Source organism: Mus caroli, chromosome 11, assembly GCF_900094665.2.
Source record: "Mus caroli chromosome 11, CAROLI_EIJ_v1.1, whole genome shotgun sequence".
NCBI classification, from domain to species: domain Eukaryota; kingdom Metazoa; phylum Chordata; class Mammalia; order Rodentia; family Muridae; genus Mus; species Mus caroli.
The window spans coordinates 30,374,673-30,393,612 of record NC_034580.1 but is presented as its reverse complement, the minus strand read 5'-3'; the positions used below and the strand labels follow the sequence as shown (position 1 = coordinate 30,393,612).

General features: G+C 44.1%; 1 protein-coding gene across 1 annotated transcript in view; it reads left to right on the top strand.

Moving 5' to 3' along the window:
- Positions 1–12,322: 12,322 nt before the first annotated feature.
- Dock2 (dedicator of cytokinesis 2) overlaps positions 12,323–18,940 on the top strand; it is a 558,039-nt gene continuing 551,421 nt past the window's right edge. The window contains exon 1 of the mRNA XM_021175778.2: positions 12,323–12,434. Coding sequence (XP_021031437.1) covers positions 12,392–12,434 — 43 coding nt within the window. The 5' untranslated portion in view covers positions 12,323–12,391. The remainder of the gene's footprint in view (positions 12,435–18,940) is intronic.

Here is an 18,940-nt window from a genome sequence, read left to right as displayed (position 1 = left end):
AGAGAGAGAGAGAGAGAGAGAGAGAGAGAGAGAGAGAGGAAAAGAAAAAGAGAGAGACAGAGACAGAGAGACATACAGAGACAGAGAGAGCTAGTTAGCTCAAAGCTCTTCATAGTCACTAGTTCCATTCAGGAGATTCCATCTGAAGGTCCCACTCCCTAATGCTATTGATTGGGGGTTAAGACTTCAGCAAATGAAGGAGACACTCAGTCCATAGTTCTGCCCAAGTGATCTGCATGGCCAGAGATTTATCTGCATCCCAATAGCTTTGGGAACAGAGGACCAAGACGAGAGGACACTGAACCTCAGAATGTCTCAAGGTCCCCACCACTGTCAAGGAAAATTATTTATTAAAGACTGTACTTTGATACACTGACAGAGGGGGGCGCCCTTTAACAGAGTACCTTGGAAACAATGCCCTAGATTTCCATGAATAGGCAAAGATCACTAAAACCATTGTTATGTGAAGGAAAGAGAAATAAGTCCAGTTGCAGCTGGCCAACTCTTTCACTCCCTGACCCTGTGCAAAGCCAGGCAGAGGAGTGAGGGGGTAACTACATGGCAACACTCCAAGCTAAGGGCAAGTAATCTACTGGACATGCTGAGCATCCTTAATCAGATAGTTTAACCCCCAAGTAAATAATCCAAAATTGAATGTTGATACAGGAACAAGTTGTAAGTCCACAGCTGACAACAAGCAGCAGAATCCAAGCATACTAAACACATATACTAAACTGTACATACTAAACATATATACTATACATGCTAAACATATATACTGTACATACTAAACATATATACTGCACATACTAAACATATGCTGTATACACTAAACATATATACTGCACATACTAAACATTTATACTGCACATACTAAACACATATACTGTACATAAGAAACATATACTGTACATATTAAACACACACTGTACACACTAAACATATATACTGTACATACTGAACATATATACTGAATATATGTATATATATATATATATATAATAGTGTTACCCTGAAATTGTGTGTATATGGAATATGAATGTATTTTCTGTTTATATTTGGGACCCATCTAAATGCTGAGCCTGTCAACTCAGCACTTCAGAATATGGAGAACAGGAAGATTGTCACAATTTCTGGGCCAGTCTGAGACACCTTTACATTAAAGGCAAACAAAAATCTCATCATGTCTACGTTAATGGTATCAACATTTAAAAAACCCAAATCAGTAACATTTCTCATTCCGAGCAAGCATTTTTAGTAGGAGATAATCTGTAGTATAGCTTTAAGCTTAACCTTCAGGATTTAAAGTCTGAAGGTCAAATAGGTTATAAAGGCAAAAGGGATAACCCACAGCAATTTTCTCCAAAGGGTCCAGAGGAAGGTATTACTGGCATGCAAAAATGAAATAGATTTTGATCTTGTCTTATCTGACTTTTTTTGGGTTGTCTGGCTATAGCTTGACACTTTTAACTGTTCTTATCGCACCAACTCGAGCTATGAAGTGTATTTTCCAATGATAAAAAGAGTGCTTCTTAATGTATTACTTCACTCTGAGTTACCCAGGGTCCAAAACTATGAAATAGAAACTGCAATCTGTAGATTTTCAGTTGTGTGCTGTTGTTTTTGAGTAGCATACTGAGATTATGGGTTAGCTTATTTTAGCTTATCGTCCCAAGTGGGCTGTGTGTTGTCCTTCTGTACAGCGTATCTACACTGGGTACACAGTCTACCAGCGAGTCACTCGGTAGCAATCTTGGGTATCAGATTAGTGTTGTAACACTACAGTGCTTGTGTTCAGGTAACCCTTGGTTTACTTCCTAATGGTCCCAGAATACTAATGTAATGGAGGCACCAAGGGAGAAGGTGTGGGAAGCCACATTGACTCTGGGCCTCTTTTTTTAATCACGACAGGAAACAGGAAAAAGCACACAGAGAGCACAGCTTCAGGTTTTCATCTGGGCATCTTATGTCAGGTAAAGGGGTGGGGAGCTCTTGTAATTGATTTTTAAAAAGAAATTATATTGCTCCTGCAGATTGTATAGTTCTGAATTTTCTATTTAATATTTTTTGGACCATGGGCCACTCAAAAGCAAAGTAATAAATAAGCATTATTGTGTTTTTCAAGACAGGGTTTCTCTGTGTAGCCCTGGCTGTCCTGGAACTCACTCTGTAGACTAGGCTGGCCTCGAACTCAGAAATCTGCCTGGCTCTACCTCCCAAGTCCTGGGACTAAAGGCATGTGCCACCATTGCCCGACATTACTGTTATCATTGGAAAATACACCTTATAGCTCAAGAGTAAAGATAAGAACAGTTAAAGTCCGCATCCAGGGACTGCTGACTCTGGATGGGTCTAAGGAGGTGGGGTGCAATAATTAAATAAAGACACATTTCAGAGATGGTGTCAGGAGAACTGTCCACAGTCTTCCAGTGACATTTGGCACTGTTCTCTACACAAAGCCCACCTGGAATATGCCAATCATAGAAAAAGTAGGATTTATTGCTGGTCAGTACACACTACAGAGAGGCCTGGGTATCTCAGTAGAAATTTGTTAAATGATTTAGTCTTTATGTGATTCGGGTAGTACTTTAGAAAGAAAAGCATGGCAGGGCGAGAGAGATGACTCAGCAGTTAAGTACACTTGCAGTTCTTCCAGAGAACTTGAGATTTGTTCCCAGCCCCAACACATAGGCTCACAACTGCCTATAACCCCACCTCCAGAGAATCCAATGACCTCCTTGGGTTTCTCTGAGTACCACACACACATACATGGCATTCACTCACACAGATATTCATATAAATAAAAAGGAGGAGTCTGGAGACCTGGCTCAGCAGTTAAGAGCACTTGTTGCTCTTGTAGAGGACTCTAGTTCAGTTCCCAGCACCCCTGAGGTGGCTCACAACCATCCTCAACTCCAGTTCCAGGAGACCTGATGTCCTCCTCTGAATTCCTTGGGCACTAGGCACACTTGTAGTGCATATACACACATGCAACCAAACACACACACACACACACACACACACGATTTTATTTTCCACTTTTAATCTTTTTGACAGGGTCTCACAGTGTAACCCTGGTCTGGTCTGTAACTTACTACATGAACCAGACTGGCCTCAGAATCACAGAGGTCCCCTGTCTCTGCCTTCTGAGTGCTGGGTGTAAAGGTTTGAACCATTACACCTGTTGAACTTGATTGGTTTTTCAGTTTGCATTTATCACACTCTCCAGGCAGAGTGATAATCTAGTAATACTAGCTCTGCACAGTGCTTAGTGTTATCTGGTCACACCTACTTATCCAAGGTCTTGTTTTTGTCTTGATCTATTAGGCTTGGGGTGGTCTAATCTCAGGTTCTGAGAAAGTGTTCCTGTTCACTAGAGCAGTGAGCCCAGCAGTGAGGCCCACCAGCATCTGCCATTTTTACTTTCCAGTGCCTAGGGTGAGACTTGAAATCCCTTGTGGCCTTCAAGAACATATAGAAGTGGTTCTCAACCTTCCTAATGCTGTGACCCTTAAATTCATCATGTCTTAGTTAGGGTTTCTATTGCTGTGATGAAACACCATGACCAGAAAGCAAGTTGGGGAAGAAAGGGTTTATTTGGCTTACACTTCCAGATCACAGTACATCCCTGAAGGGAGTCAGGTCAGGAACTCAAGCAGGTTTGGAACCTGGAGGCAGGAGCTGATACAGAGGCCATGGAAAGGTGCTGCTTACTGGCTTGCTTCCTGACTTGCTCATCCTGCCTTCTTATAGAGTCCAGGGATGACACCACCCGTGAGGGCTGGGCCCTCCCCACTGATCACTAATTGAGAAAATGCCTTACAGCTGGATCTCATGGAGGCATTTTCTCAAGGGAGGCTCCTTTCTTTCTCTGTGATGACTCGAGCTTGTGTCAAGGTGATGCACAGAACCAGCCAGTACAACTCCCAACTGTAAAATTATTTCATTGCTACTTCATAACTGTAATTTTGCTATTGTTATGAATTTTAATGTAAATATCTGATATGCAGGACTATCTGATATAGGACCCCTGTCCACAGGTTGAAAACTGCCTGCCCTACATAATCTGGCTTCTGCACTCTTTCCAGGCTATCTCCACCACACTGTCACATTCCCATAACACTAACTCCTTCCTGGTCCTCAAATGCTCTAAGCTTGTTTTACCACCGGGACCCTTACATGTATGGCTGACCTCCCTGACATTGGCCTCCCAGGTAACATTTCTTAAATCACTTTTTAAATATCACTTCCTCAGAGAGCCGTACCCCGGCCTCTCCCTTTTCCATTTGTGTCAGGACACGCTGTCTGTCATATTTCTGCTCTGTTTTCTTTGGTCTTACTTAACACAGGTTGCTTTCCTGCATCTCTGTGATGCTGCCAGATCCAGGAGAGCAGAGATCTCATTGCTCCCTAAGACATATCCTTACTACCTTACCTGGCTTTTCCCAAGATGGATTCTCAATAAATTGATTAAAGGTATCAGTTTAGGAGTGGGGAACAGGAGATGAAGGTCCAGAATGGAGTACACACAGACTTGTGTGTTGGGCCTTGTGGGAAGGAGACATGCCCACATTGTGGGAGGATTCTTGGCAGAACACAGAAGCTGGTTCTTGAACCGCACTGCCTTCCTCTGCAGCGCACGACTGCTCTGCTCTGGTGTGACTCGTCCAGGACTGAGGCATCTTTGACTCTAGAAATTTGTTTCTTCAATATACCTTGTTCATTTGTAGGGTGTCAGAGGAACATAAACAGTGAAGCTGGGAGGCGGGAGTCCAGCTGACAGCCCATATCTTGTTTTCTGCTAGTGATGCCTGCCACTGTATTGTAAAGCACTGGCCATGTATAGCACTGGCCATGTATAGCTTCCATGATAAAGCCTCAATTCTCTGAACCATGTGGGCTTTGAACAGGCTCAAAGAGGAGTTAAGTGTGAGGCAACCAAGAAAACTCCATCCAAGTCTAAGTAGCTGTGTCTTCTGTCAATCAGAATGCCCCTTTGTACTTAAATATCTTTGAAGCTGCAGCTAGGTTATGCCTGTTATGTAAAACTCCAGACCCCTTTTCCACATATGCAAACTCAAGAGACCTACACCCACTCTTCCCTGGTGGGATATTCTAAGTTAGGAAGGAATAACTTAAAAGGGAAATTCATCCATGGTTTGGGAGTGTAAAGGGTAACTTTACCCCATGAAGAAACCCACCACATAGAACTTGCTATGCTTCCACTGAAATTGAAGGCATCCCACCTGCCTTTGGATTAAGAGCTCCAAAACAAGACAACCTGACTGAGTAGGCTTCTCACCCAAAACAGACGCCCCAGTAGACAAAAATATTGTTCTCCCTCATTTCCAGTATATCTGCTGGAGGTCAAGAATCCATGTATTCATTTGGGGACTAGGTAGGAAACTTAAGTTACCCAACAAACTTGGTCTGTGTTCATGACAACAGATCAAGGAGCGCTCTTTTTTCATTTTGATTATGCTTAATATAGTATTTTCCAGTTCCATCCATTTTACTGCAAATTCAAACTACTTTGAGATTCCTTCTCACCCAGAATGGCTACCATCATGATAACAAATGACAAGTGTAAAGAAGATTCCAGAAAGCGGAACCACCATTCACTGTTGGTGGGAGTGTAAACTGGTATGACCATTATGGAAATCAGCTTGGATTTACATCAAAAAACTAAAAATAGAACTATCATATGACCCAGATATATGACTTCTGGGCATGTACCCAAGGGACTCTACATCCTACCACAGGGACTTGCAGATCCACATTTATTGTTGCTCTATTTATAATAGCAAGGTGATGGGATCAGCTTAGTCGTCCATCACCAGATGAAGGGGTGATGAAAATATGAAACACACATAATGGGATTTCACTCAGACACAAGAAAAAGGCAAATTAGTAATTGTTAAATTTGTGGGAAGGATAATAGAACACACAAGGTATCAAAGTAGGAGTAGTTACAGGTTGTGGAGGGATACAGAGGGAAAGTGAGGGACCTGGAGGTAGGGGTAGATGGAGGTTTGGGGAGAAGAAAACCTACTCAAACTCAGTGTGTCTAAAATCTCCATTAAAAAAAACCTGTGATATTGCAAGCTGAAATAATAGAATAATAAAGGGTAAAGAAATATTATTTTGACGTGAATGGACATCTAAGCCCCTTCACACATGTGCATATGCACGTCTTTCCTATTGTGTATCTTCTTGGTCTCTTTTATTTCCCCATTTTTGGTGGAAAACAAGCCCCAATAGTGTTCCATTATTTTGACCTTAAGAAAAGCCGCTACACACACCTAAAAATCAGGGCCAGTTGAGATGTAGACTCAATTTTGGGGAAAAGGAGAATACTGTGCATGAGACAAACCAGTGTATGTCCTCTGGCTGAAGGATGGCTACTAGCCTGCCCTCCTTGTCTCTGTCACAAGGCAGACTCTAGAGCTATTTTAAAACCAGAAATGCCAGAATTTAGGTGATATCCTTCCACTGTTGAACATCAGCAATTAAGAATATATTCAATACTGTGAGACCCCCAATATGACTGTTCAAGAGGCCATCTTCCTATTTGGCCTTGCACTGCTAGTGTTGGGGTTTGTTCCATATACATGTCTCTAGGTGAGGATTTCCTTGCTGCCAATCATACACAGAAAAGGATGATGCCATCACACATACACACACACAAATGAGTCTCAGCAACTTTGCAAGGAGAGAAAGGTCATCCTCCAGATGGACTTTGAGAAGTGAGCAGCTCTGGAGCATGGCTATTGCCATGGGAACAATTTAGGAGACAGGGAACAGGTCAATCTGGAGAGGAAGGGGAATTCTCTCTGGAGGATGGTAGAACATGCAGGCTGTAGGACTTTGTGGCATATTTAAGAGTCTTCAGAGAGCACTAACTGGTCACTAGTTGAGGGTGATTGTGTATGTAGTATAGGGGAGGAATGTGTTTAGAAATGGCAGATGAGACAGGAAGTCAAGCTCTAGAGGGGAATTAGAGCCTCATCATGGCCTGTGTATGTATCTGGTGTTCTTGAAAAATATTGTTCTAATGGGTATGGGAGATTCATTGAGAGGTATCAGTTAGGGCCTTGACAATTTAGTCTTACAACTGAGAGAGATCCCATTGCTAGCCCTATGGCATGCTCATTACCAGTAAGTTTTAAAACTGCACTTAAGGGCTAAAAAGATGGCTCAGTGATTAAGAGCACTAGCTGCTCTTCTACAGAACCCTCAGTTCAGCTCTCAGCAATCACATAGCAGGCCACAACCACTGTGACCCTGGTTCCAAGGAGACTGATGCCCTTTCCTGGCCCCCATGGGCACTGTGTACATGTAGTATACAAACATATATACAGCCAAAACACTCATACACATAAAATAAACTTTGAGAAAGAATAGCAGATGGTGGTATAAAGTAAGTTATTGTCTTATTTAGGGTTTTACTGACAGGAATAGACACCACAACCAAGGCAACACTTATAAGAACAACATTTAATTGGTGCTGGCTTACAGGTTCAGAGGTTCAGTCCATTATCATCAAGGCCATAGCATGGCAGCACCCAAGTAGGCATGGTGCTAGAGGAGCTGAGAGTTCAACATCTTGTTCTGAAGGCAAATAGGAGAAGACTGGCTTCCAGGCAGCTAGGATGAAGATCTTAAAGTGCACATTGAAAGTGCCACACTTCCTCCAACAAGGCCACACCTCCTAATAGTGCCTCTCCTTGGGACAAGCATGTTCAAATCACCACAGTTGTCATAAGTAGGAAAGCTTTCAACCCTTGGTCTTCTCCCATCCTTACTCCTACATTGGCTTCTAGATATTAGCTGTTATAATAAGGCAGAATCACATGCCTGTCATTATGCATATATTTTCACAGTATCCCTGAATTTGCCTCCAAAGACTGAAATATTTACCATCTTGGCTAGTTCCGAAAAATGTTTGTCAGTCTCAGATGTGTAGTGACAAATTGTAATACTATTGTGATGACTGAGACTTGACAAGGCTTTCAATCAAAAATCCACCAAGGTGTTGTTACAAACTTTGCAGATGTGATTTCCACCTACCATTCATTAGGCCTTAAAAGGGATGATTCTCAGTGAACTAGGTGAATTTGACACAATTGCCAAGGACCAGCTTCGGCTAAGTCTGAGAGAAGGAGTGTTTGAGAGCCATGAAACAAATGACTGCAAGTCAGTTAGTAGGTCCAAGCTGGTGGCCTCCATTCTGCTGAGATAGCTTTCTATATTGCATGCTTGTGCTCGCTCTCTCTCTCTCTCTCTCTGTCTGTCTGTCTGTCTGTCTGTCTCTCTCCCTCCCTCTCTGTCAGCCTGTCTCTGTCAATGTCTCTATCTCTGTGTATGTCTGTCTCTCTTTGTCTCTCTATATCTCCCTGTGTCCTTGTCTCTGTCTCTCTCTGTCTCCCTGTCTCTGCCTCTGCCTCTGTGTGTGTTCAGTTCTGCCCTTGACAGCTTTTTCTTGATATTCTAAAAACTCTCTGGTTGAGACAGCTAGCTTTCTGCTTGAGACAGCTCTCTCTGCTAGTAAAAATTCTAAAATCTCTCTAGATAGCTCATGGGTTTTCTGACTGAAGTCAGAAAAACTAATATAAAAAAATTTTGGAACTTCCTACCAAGTAAAAAATTTTGTTAGAAAAAGATTCTAAAAGTAATTCTTGGGTTTTCTGGTCAAAATAAGAAAGCAAGAAAAAGTTCTAAAAGAGCTGTGTTCACTCTTCAGGCAGCCTTCTCTAGACAGCTGCTACTAAGAATTCTAAAAGAGGTATGGTCACTCTCGTAGTAAGTCTTGGGTAAGGTCAGAAATTTTGTTAGAAAAGATTTTAAAAGAGCTATAAAAAATTCTAAAAGAGCTGTTTTTGCTCTCCATGGATTTTCTGACTAAAACCAGAAATCCTGTTAGAAAAAAAAATTCTTGAAGAGTTGTGTTTGCTCTCGAGAGATCTCCAGACAGTTCAGCTCTCACTACAGAAAATATTCCAAAGAACTGCCTTCTCTTTCTGCTAGCTCATCTCATGAAGACCAAACAGCCCAGTTTTTAATTTACATATCAATTCATTTATTTATTCCAGGTTCCCTTTTAATTATCCTATGAATCAGAACCCCATGACCCAACCCTTTGATTCTTGGGAAGAGGATAGAAAGTACCCTTTTTTTTACTATTGCAAAAGAATTCAGAGATTTGCCTGCCTTTGTAAACTAACTCCTGTGGGACCTTGCCCTGAGTTTACCATTTTGACCACCGCTGGACCTAAATTAGCTCTGCCCCAGGTTGATCCTGAACTCAGGAATCTGCCAGCATTTGTAAGGATAAACCAATCAACCAACCAACCAACCAACCAACCAACCAACCAACCAACCACCAACCAACCAACCAACCACCAAACAAAAAACTTTAGCTATGCAGGAGATTCCTTGTGCTCACAACTCCCTAAATCTCTTTATCTCCTTCCTTAATATCTTTCTCACAAGCTGGCTCATAGTGCAGCTGCCTCTGTTCCTTTAGCTCTGTAAAGCCCCTTATACAGTTCATATTGCATCCTTATATTTTTGCACAGTTGAGAAATTATATATTTTCAAATTCATATTTTTTAGAGTTCTTTTCCGCAGCTTTAAGGCTGTCCTGAAGATCCCAGTGGTTACCATTTTGCTGAGACACTAGCCACACCTTCACCTCCCAGACTCATGCTATCTCTGATAATCGTGGAGTTGGTAACATTAACAGGCAGGACATTCCTGGGGGGGGGTGAAATTCTGTACATTGTTATACAAACAAGCCTTCTGCCCACAGCAGCCATTGACCCTCCTGGAGGACCATGCCTGCTGGCCCTATCCTGGGGCAAGAACCCTGTCATCTGTCCCTACTAAGGCCATGGTAGCACTCCAGTGAGTTCAACAATCAGTCAGTTCACAGGCTTTAAAGACAAGGCTGGGGGTGCCACAGGCTCAGATATATATCTTTCAGTTTTTGAAAATCAATGAGCAATATCAAGGGAATAATATAAGTACTTTATAAGAGAAATGAAGCTTTCTGTGAAATCTGAAACACAGATTTCAGTCTTAATAGATGCAATATTTATACATATGTACGTGCATATATGTGCATGTGTGTTGTGATGGTGATTGAGAATTGTCCCCATTAGGCTCATGTATTAAAATGCTTGGTTCCTAGTTGGTGGAACTGTTTAGGAAGGATTGGGAAGTGTGGCCATGTTGGAGGGGGTGTGTCACTAGGGGTAGGCTTTGAAGTTTCAAAAGCCCATGCTGTTAGCATTCTGTCTGAACTCCACCCCCTGCAGTTACCAGGCAATAGCCAGGTAGGCCTGACTCACTATAAAAGGGGCTGCTTGTCTCCTCCTTCCTCTCTTATTCTTTCTTCCCTCTTGATTTCTCTTGCTTTTCCTTTCCCCTTCCCTGACCCTTTCTTCATGTGCTCATGGCCATGGTCGGCCTCTACTTCTCTACTCTTTCTCTCTGCCTTTCTCTGACTCTACTACCCTCTACCCTCTTAGCTTCCCTCCCCATGCCCTAAATAAAGTCTAGTCTATACTATACTGTGCCTCAGTATGGGCCTGCTGAGACACCCCTTTCCCCATACCTTACCACAGCCCCATAGAACATGACTTATACCTCTGTATCTTTTTATAAACACATCACATGCTATTCTCAGGTAACTCTTCTGCCTCATGCTTGTGGATCAGATAAAAGTGTTCTACTACTGCTCCAGCCCTATGTCTTCCTGCCTGCTCTCAAGGTCCCTGCCAAGATGATCATGGATGGTACTACCTACACTTTTGAACTGTAAGCCCTAAATTAAATGCTTTCTTTGTAAGTTGCCTTGGTCATGGTCGGTGTTTTGCCACAGCAACAAAAATGTTACTAAGTAATGAATATTAAATGCATACACACATTCTCCTGGCTTTGATCTTCCCGCAAAGCTGTGATATAGCTGCTTGCTGTGGATGCTGCTGCTGTGCCGTGCTGTCTTCCAAATCTTCCAGCTCTTACAAGGGTCACTAGAACACTTGTGACGATTCCCAAGAGATCCCCCCAAGATTTGGCCTGTTGCCAAGGGAGAGTGGGGGAGTCATTAGAACCCCTTCTGGGATTTCAGCCAGTCCTTTCTGAATCTCCCTGGCAGCTGCATGTAACTTTGTCCCAGGCATACATAGTCACATAGTCTGAGAGGTGACAGAGTGTGTGATGGATTAACGAAAGAGGAGACTATACCTATGCAGCTATGGGGAATTTCTCATCCAATGTGGGGTGAGACATTTTAGTGATGTAGCTGTTTTGGGGTTCACCTATGCTCCTTTAAGTAACCCCTCAGTTGTGTTCCTATAAGCAAATTCAACAAATTCTTTGATTTCCCAACCTAGACTTGAGAGGAGTCATTGCTAAGGTTTGTCATTAGAGCCCTATCTGTGGTGGGTAGAGGCGTTCATGTGTTCCTAGGGAACAGTAATCTAACAGATGCACCAACGTGTGCTGTCAGAAACTGAAAAGCCAATAAATTAAAATGAAAGAAAATTGGTATTTTGTGAAAACTGTCAGTAGTGATTTGGCCTGGTCTTTCCTAATGTGTCTGGGGTAGGGCAGAAAGAGGTTATGGGAAATGGTAATAAAGAAAGAAAATTCAAGGAGACTTAGATCATTGTGATGGTAGCCCTGAGAGATATTTTCCTCTTCAATTGAATCTATTCCAAGAGCAAACTTCAGGTTTTGTGGGGAAATGTCTGTCTAATTCACCCTGGCTGTCTCTTCCCCTGCCCACGCTTGCTGGTGGTGAAGGTGCCCAGACCTGCTGGTGTGCTTGAGTAGTGTTAGAGGTGAGGCTCTGGGCTGGCATCGGATTCCCAGTTGGGTTCGTGGCACAGAAAGGATGCTAACTAAAGTGACCCCATCTCTAGCGTGTCACTCACTGAGTACAGGTTCTTCTCTAATCCTCAGGAAAAGCAGGTGGAGGGGCAATCTTACCCCATCTTCCTGATGAAGAACCTGAATCACAGAGAAATGAAGATCAGCCCCCAAAGCTCATGCTTAGTCACTAATGGGGTTCAGAAGTCAGGGAAACGCTACCCTTGCGGTCTGGGTTGGCTTTAAGTACCTGTCTGCCTTGTAGCCACTTTCCTCGGGAAGAGACAAATGAGGGTGGTCTCCAAGTTTTGAGGGCAGTCTTCTAGCCCTTGGCTGTGTGTGCCCCTGCTGGAGAAGAAGGAGGAGGAGGGAGTGGGGACCCAGAGGAGGGGAAGGCGGACCTTGAGAGAGAGAGTTTAAAAAGAGGAAGGAAGTGGGGCCCTGCAAGGCGCCTAACCACCCCAGCCAGCTTCTTCACTAGAGAACAGGAGGCTCTCAAGGCTCCGGTCTGGCCATGGCCCCCTGGCGCAAAACTGACAAGGAGCGTCACGGAGTGGGTAGGTGTGGGCAAATGTGGGCACTGGGTCTGCGCTGCTGCAGAGGGCAGGTGGCTGGAGGCAGATGTGACCTGACCTGCAGGATGGGTGAGGGCAGGGCGGGCCATGCTAACTTATGGTCTGGAACGCAGTACTTTCTCTCTGCTGCAGTAGCTGGGTTGAAGGAGAAAATGAAGGCAGAGAAAGTGTATCCTTGCCTTCAGCCTCTCCCAAGTGCTCGCTCACACATCCTTAAGATGAGGTGGCCTCGTTGACTTTTTTTTTTCCCCGCAGCTCTGTGTACCAGACTTTGTTTTGCACAGAGCAGTCTCCATCGGCCAGTCTTCAAGCCACCATGACTCTGTCCGTCTCGTTTGCTGGTTTGCTCTCAGTCAGGTGACTCTGATCTAACTGCTCTAATATCCCAGGTATCCAGTTTGGGGCCAGGACAAAGCCAATGGGGTCTTTTATTAGAGCTTTTGAGAGAGTGAGTCCTGTCAAATTATCGGAGAAAACAGCCTCATCAGCTTCAGCCATCTAAGCTCCCAGAAGCCTCTGCTTCAAACTGGGGGCGGAAGTGGTGGCTGGGGGAAGGGAGGTGTCAGGTAATGTGACTCTAAGTGGCACCAGTGATGCAATCCTGCCAACTCTAAGTGAGAATTTAAAGGTTGACTGGGGGATTTCCATACTGCCAGATCGCAGATCTCCCCAAGAGAGGATGCTTCAATAGGCCAGGCCTGAGGCAGCTCAGAGGTGGGAGTGATAGATGCAGGGTGTGTGTGTGTGTGTGTGTGTGTGTGTGTGTGTGTGTGTGTGTGTGTATTCATGAGCCACAGTTTGAGAGTGGCTACTTTGGGGGTTCTCAGATCTATCCATCCTCTACAGGCAAGCATTTGGCACTGTGAGGCACTTTGAGATGAAAAGTCCCCAGCAGAGAACTGACAAGTCATATCTGCAAGGGATCTCAGGTTCTCCATCCATAAAATGGGAAGTTTGAATTTGACTCAATAAAGGCTCCTTTAAAAGTTCAAAACTTCTCCAACTCCGGCCTTTCTACCTAGGGTATCCCCACTAGCAATCTATATAGGAACAGAAGGACTGTGAAAAGGGCAGGAGATGTGGGCGGGGCAACCTGTGTCTTAGGGCAAATTAGCTGGCCTGGAGAAGCACGCTCAGAAAGGAGGGGCTCTTAAATCTGCGGTGAGGGGAGGCAAGGGTGTGGTGTGGAGTAAATGGAAGCCACACCTAGAGCACACCCTTCCTCCCCCCACTCTATGACAGGTCTAATAACTTTCCTATTTCATAGCATTGCATTGTGAAGGCCACTGGAGATGGTGGGCACAGGGCTTGGAGGGAGGCAAAAGGTTAGAGAAGTGTGAGGAGCTGAGACAGCTGGGCCATCTCTGGGTGCCTTAGGCAATCCCTACCAGGTTATTTTCCATTCCTGCTATAGCCTTGCCACAGGACTCCATCAGAGCTCTAGAGAAGGCCTGGGGTGGAAGCACAGTAGACTCCTCCCAGGCAAGGCAGTGTGCTTAAGAAAGGCACAGCTTCTGCCTTGAGGAATTTGGAGAAGGTTAGAAGTTTGGGTTGTGAAGTCCAACTTAAGTTCAAATCTAGACTTGTTTCGTCATCTGTAATGAGGTGATGAGGAGGAGGAGGAGGAAGAGGATGAAGATGATGGTCTGATGATATTGACCTGGGGTCATAATTGTAAAGCACTTGGTAAGACTCCTGGCCAAAATCAAGGGACAACTACAGAATCAAGATGGATTTAAAAGGATGGCTCTAATGCCAATTTCAGAGCAGTTGCTCCTAGTGAGAAGGTAGTGGTTTAAGTTTATAGGACCTCTTCTCGTCTTTGACTTTGGAACATCTATGTGAGAGTGTGTTATTATTCCCACTTTATAATTGAAGACCCCCAGGTTCATGTAACTTGGTGATAATGAAGCTGGTGCTTACATTCCACTGCCCTCAGACTCTAGACTTAAGTACTATAGACATTCCTCACTATACCAGGAGGGCCCTTGAAGGAGGATGTCATGGTACAAGTAGAAAACTTGTGAGTGGCAATTGGGTCAAGCAAGAAGTCTGATTCGATTTTAGTAGATGTTTGTAGAGAAAAAACCCAGAAGAGGGGGTTGTTTACAGCAGAGTCGGAGGGGCTTGAGTGGACTTCCTTCCGTGGTTCTGTTCTATGGTTTTTGAGTAGGAATATCCTATATAAGAAGACAATGAAATCATTTGAGAGATGGGTAGGGATTGGACATAGACTAGCAGGGCGATGGATAATAATTCTGCATGTCTCTAATTGCCTACATAGTAGGTCCAACCCAAATCTGCTTAAAATTAGCATGACCTTTGGCAATTGCAATCTTGATCACTGTGTGAGACTCGCCAGTGATGACTTTCTCCTTGGAAGAGGTGGGGGAAGGGATGGAGGGAGGAGGCAGAAAGAGAAAATGGTGTCAGTTGGGCTTAAGTTTATGAAGGGTGAAAGCAAACCTCGAAAGTAGTGGATTGGTTGAGGTACACCTGCATTTTGCCGCTCACAAAATCCATAGAACATTGGCTCCAAGGCAGACTTGATCGACTAACACTCATTCCCCATTAGTTTCTCTCCTGTATTTACCAGCCACAGTTGCTGTCCTTGGATGTGTCCACCCAGAGGTGCTGTGAGTTGGCGAGATGGAGCAGCCCATTACATCTCCCATGCTGCTTCCTTGGCCTGCACACTCTGCCTGCAGAAGCTCCACACACCAGGTCCTTTTGGCAAGCATCAGGACCGCTAAAGGGAACGGGGAAGGCCTGGTCTTTCCCTTTAAGAACACTTTTCTGAAGATAAACATCACATTTCCTCTTAGAGCCTTATGGGCTAAAACCTAATCACATGACTAAACCTACCTGCAAGAAGAGCTGGGAAATGTAGTCTATATTAGACTCAGCCATGTACCCAGCTAATATTTAGTAATTTCACTTATGATTTTATGTTTCTGGAAGCTGAGAGACCAAGACCAACCTGCCAGGAAGGATGGTTTCTTCTGTGGCTGCTAGTTGATGGTATTCAGCCTTTTTCCATGGCTGCTCCTCTCAACAGCCACACCTTTGGCATCTCATTGCCTGCTCACAAGAACACTGGTCAGAATAGGTTAGCACCTCCCTAAGGGCTTCCTTTAACTTTATTCATCTCTTCAAAGTGCTTGCTGCAGATATGGTTCTATTCCAAGATAGTAGGGATTTGGAATTTAGCCTTTACATTTAAGGAGACATAGTTAAGTCCACAGTGGTCTCTGCCATGGTGGCCAGGGACTATAAGTTGGTCCCCATGGCAGAAGTCTTCAGATTGAGAATCCCAGTGGAGAAAATGGAATGATATTTCCTCTAAAGTGGAGCCCTTAGGCAGATTTGCATGGAGCCTCTCCTATGCTCAGAGGGAAGGGATGAAAATCTCTTTTCTCTCCCTATCTTAGCTGGTGCCGGGTAGTTTAAACAATCAAAGGACAGATTAACAAGATAAAGACTGAGCAGAACGTTATTAGAGTGTACACCATGCTAATGCATGGAGCACCCAGGAAAGAGCAGCTCAGGGTTGCTTTGAGCCTGCTCTTAAATGGCAGCTTAACCAGGGAGAAAAAATTCTCAGTCAAGTGCCAGGATAAAAGCAATGGGTATAGGTTTCCAGCGGAGACTGACTCAGGGGAGGGCTCGCTCAGTCCATCTTGGAGTTCACTTCCTGTGGTTTGCATGGCCACAGAATGCCCCTTCAAGGGAGGATTTATGGTTTTCCTGTTTTTAGAATTACTTAATTCTTGTCAGAGAAGTGATGATCCACCAAAGTTTCTCTGTGTAGTTCTCAAGTTTCGCTCTCTTCTAGCGAAAGAAAGAAAGAAAGAAAGAAAGAAAGAAAGAAAGAAAGAAAGAAAGAAAGAAAGAAAGAAAGGCTGGGAGAGTAGCGTGCTTTGAGGTGGCATAGTTTAATCCTTTAAAGATGAGGTGTTTGTCCTCTACAGCTTGTCTCCAGCTCTAGTTTCTGAGGAGGTGAGGGGTGATCTTTCCTAGTCTCTTTTTTTTTAAGTGCTGGCAATGGCTGGTATTTGGGGTTTTTCTTGGTTTGTTAGTATGTCTCCTCCATCTTCAACCGGCATCTCCTCCCTGTTGGTATGCCCCTACTTTTCCTTTTTAAAGGAGACCTTTTTAAAGGAGCTCTATTGGATTAGAGGAAACCCTAATGACCCCCATTAAACTTGATTACTTCTTGAGTGTGCTGAGTTCATGTTCTTGGATACTTGGAATGAGGACACCAAAGTGTGGGGGCAAGATCCAAGTCATGGCAGGCTCCGTAGATGCAGAGAAGGAATGGTCTTCTGTATCTCTCTGGGAAGGATATGGAAGGGCTCTTGCCTACTTCCTAGTTCCAGGATGTGGAACTGCTTAACTCAGAACCTTGGACAGAGCTAGTTTGTGCTGGAATTTTATTGTACACTGGGTTCTTACTATGAGGGGCAATAGTCATTCAAATACTTCATTTTAGATATGTGTGGTGTGTGGCAAGTGATGTATTTTAAGGCTAAAGGGAATCACCTAAAAATCCAGGGAGTCAGCAAGAAGACTGCTAGACATGCAGCCAGGCCTCCCAAAGGCTGAACTTGGGCAGCCTTGAGAACCAAAGCCTCCTCTCCTGACTTCACAGACTCTCTAAACACCCCAGCTCTCCTCTCCAGACTATCCTTGTCACCCCCCTCTGAGTCCACCACTCTTTCTTAATTTTCATATTCTCAATCACTCCACCGTGACCCTTGCTTGAAATCTGTATGGTTTCAGTCAACCATAGAATCGTTTGTGTTGCAAGAGGGAAGATCCAGAGTGGGGACCCAATTTACCCTTTCAAGATAACCACCCATAAAACAGGCCATGATTTTGAGAAGGAGCAAGGGGGTTTGAATGCGGGGGGAAGGGTGGGGATTGAAGAGGAAAGGGAAGGGGAAAATAATGTAATTCTACTTTAATTTAAAAAAATGAAAAGAAAAACAAAAACAAATCTTATACTAGCACAAGTACTGGTTATTATCTTGACTATCATACTTGGGAACTCAAGGAATTTATTTCGAAGTCTGTATTTTACAGAAACAAAACCCTTTTATAAAATCAATCAAAGCAGCAAAAAAATGTAAATACTTTCTAATGAATATTTTGAGTTTTCAAAAGGCCACCCAAGTCACTGCCAACCTACATACAGGTTCTACTCTACTAGGAGTGTTGTCCTGGCCTAGTTCACTTTGCTAGGGCTATAGTTGGGTCACATGACTTGTCTCAGTACTCGTCTAGCTGGAGGTCCGTGGAGAGGAGCATGCCCTCTGCATGGGTGGCATCCGTGCAGCATGCTTCCCTAATAGTGAGAGTGAGCACTCCTTTAGAGGAACTGACTCTACTGCTTTAGTCATCAAGGCAACAAACAACTCTATTTACTCACTTGCTTGCCCACTAGTTCATTCCTTCCCTTATTTCTTACAAAGTTGTTGGTCATCTCCCAAGTCCCAGGCATCGTGTTAGTCACCAAGGCTGCTAGAATTAGCCCTAAATGGGTCCTACCCTTTGGGAGCTTATATTCTGGTAATGAAGACAAAGGGACCTTGTGGGTCCATCAGCAAGCAGACAGTTAGAAACTGTGAGGTGTCCTGCTAAAATAAATGAACACTTATCCATGGATGAGCATATCACCAAGAAGAGTCTTATCATGGATCATCTGCAGGTCCCTGAGCAGTGGGAACAGGATTCTAAAGGAAATACTTGGGGGCATCCTAGGACACCTGTCTTTGGACCAGGGGCTAACTGTGTCTTTGGACCTGCCTCAAGATGTTCATATGGTGCAACAAAAACACAGGGATTGAAAGTTTTGTTTCCTCCCAGTGCTAGATTTTTGGTGCCTGGCCTCTTCCTTTGTGATGTGTCAGCAACTTGGGTTCATTTAGACAATACCCCGTGGGTTGGTTGGTTACGCCCATGTAAAGACCTAAAGACCTAAAGAGTCCCAGTTATATGGGAGTCTCATGAGTCAATGTCCGGCTTGGTTCCGACCATCATGTCTAGGTCTGAAGGATCTTTGGCTGAAAGATGCACTTTCCAAACTCAGCTTTTTCCTGAGCCTCATGAATTTGCTGTCTTTTGAGACAGGAAGTGTGGTGCCAGAATATTCTGCTCATTTCTGGATGTCTAGATTGGCTGCTTCTTTTAAAGCTTGCTGATCTTTAATTGTCCATAATGCATGAGTGTCACCGTTTGTATTCTGCAGCATATATTGAACAAATGGGGGTGATGCTGTTTGCCATTGGTACCCAACCTTAGAGGGATCTGAGTAGAGACACCTCAAATGTCACCTCTAATAGGCACTTCCTCCCTCCTTCCTTTCCTCCCTCTTTCCTTCCCTCCCTCCCTCCTTTTCTCTCTCTTCTTCCCTCCCTCCTTTCCTCCCTCCCTTCTTCCCTCTCCCTCCCTCCCTCTCCCTCCCTCCCTCTCTCTCCCTCTCCCTC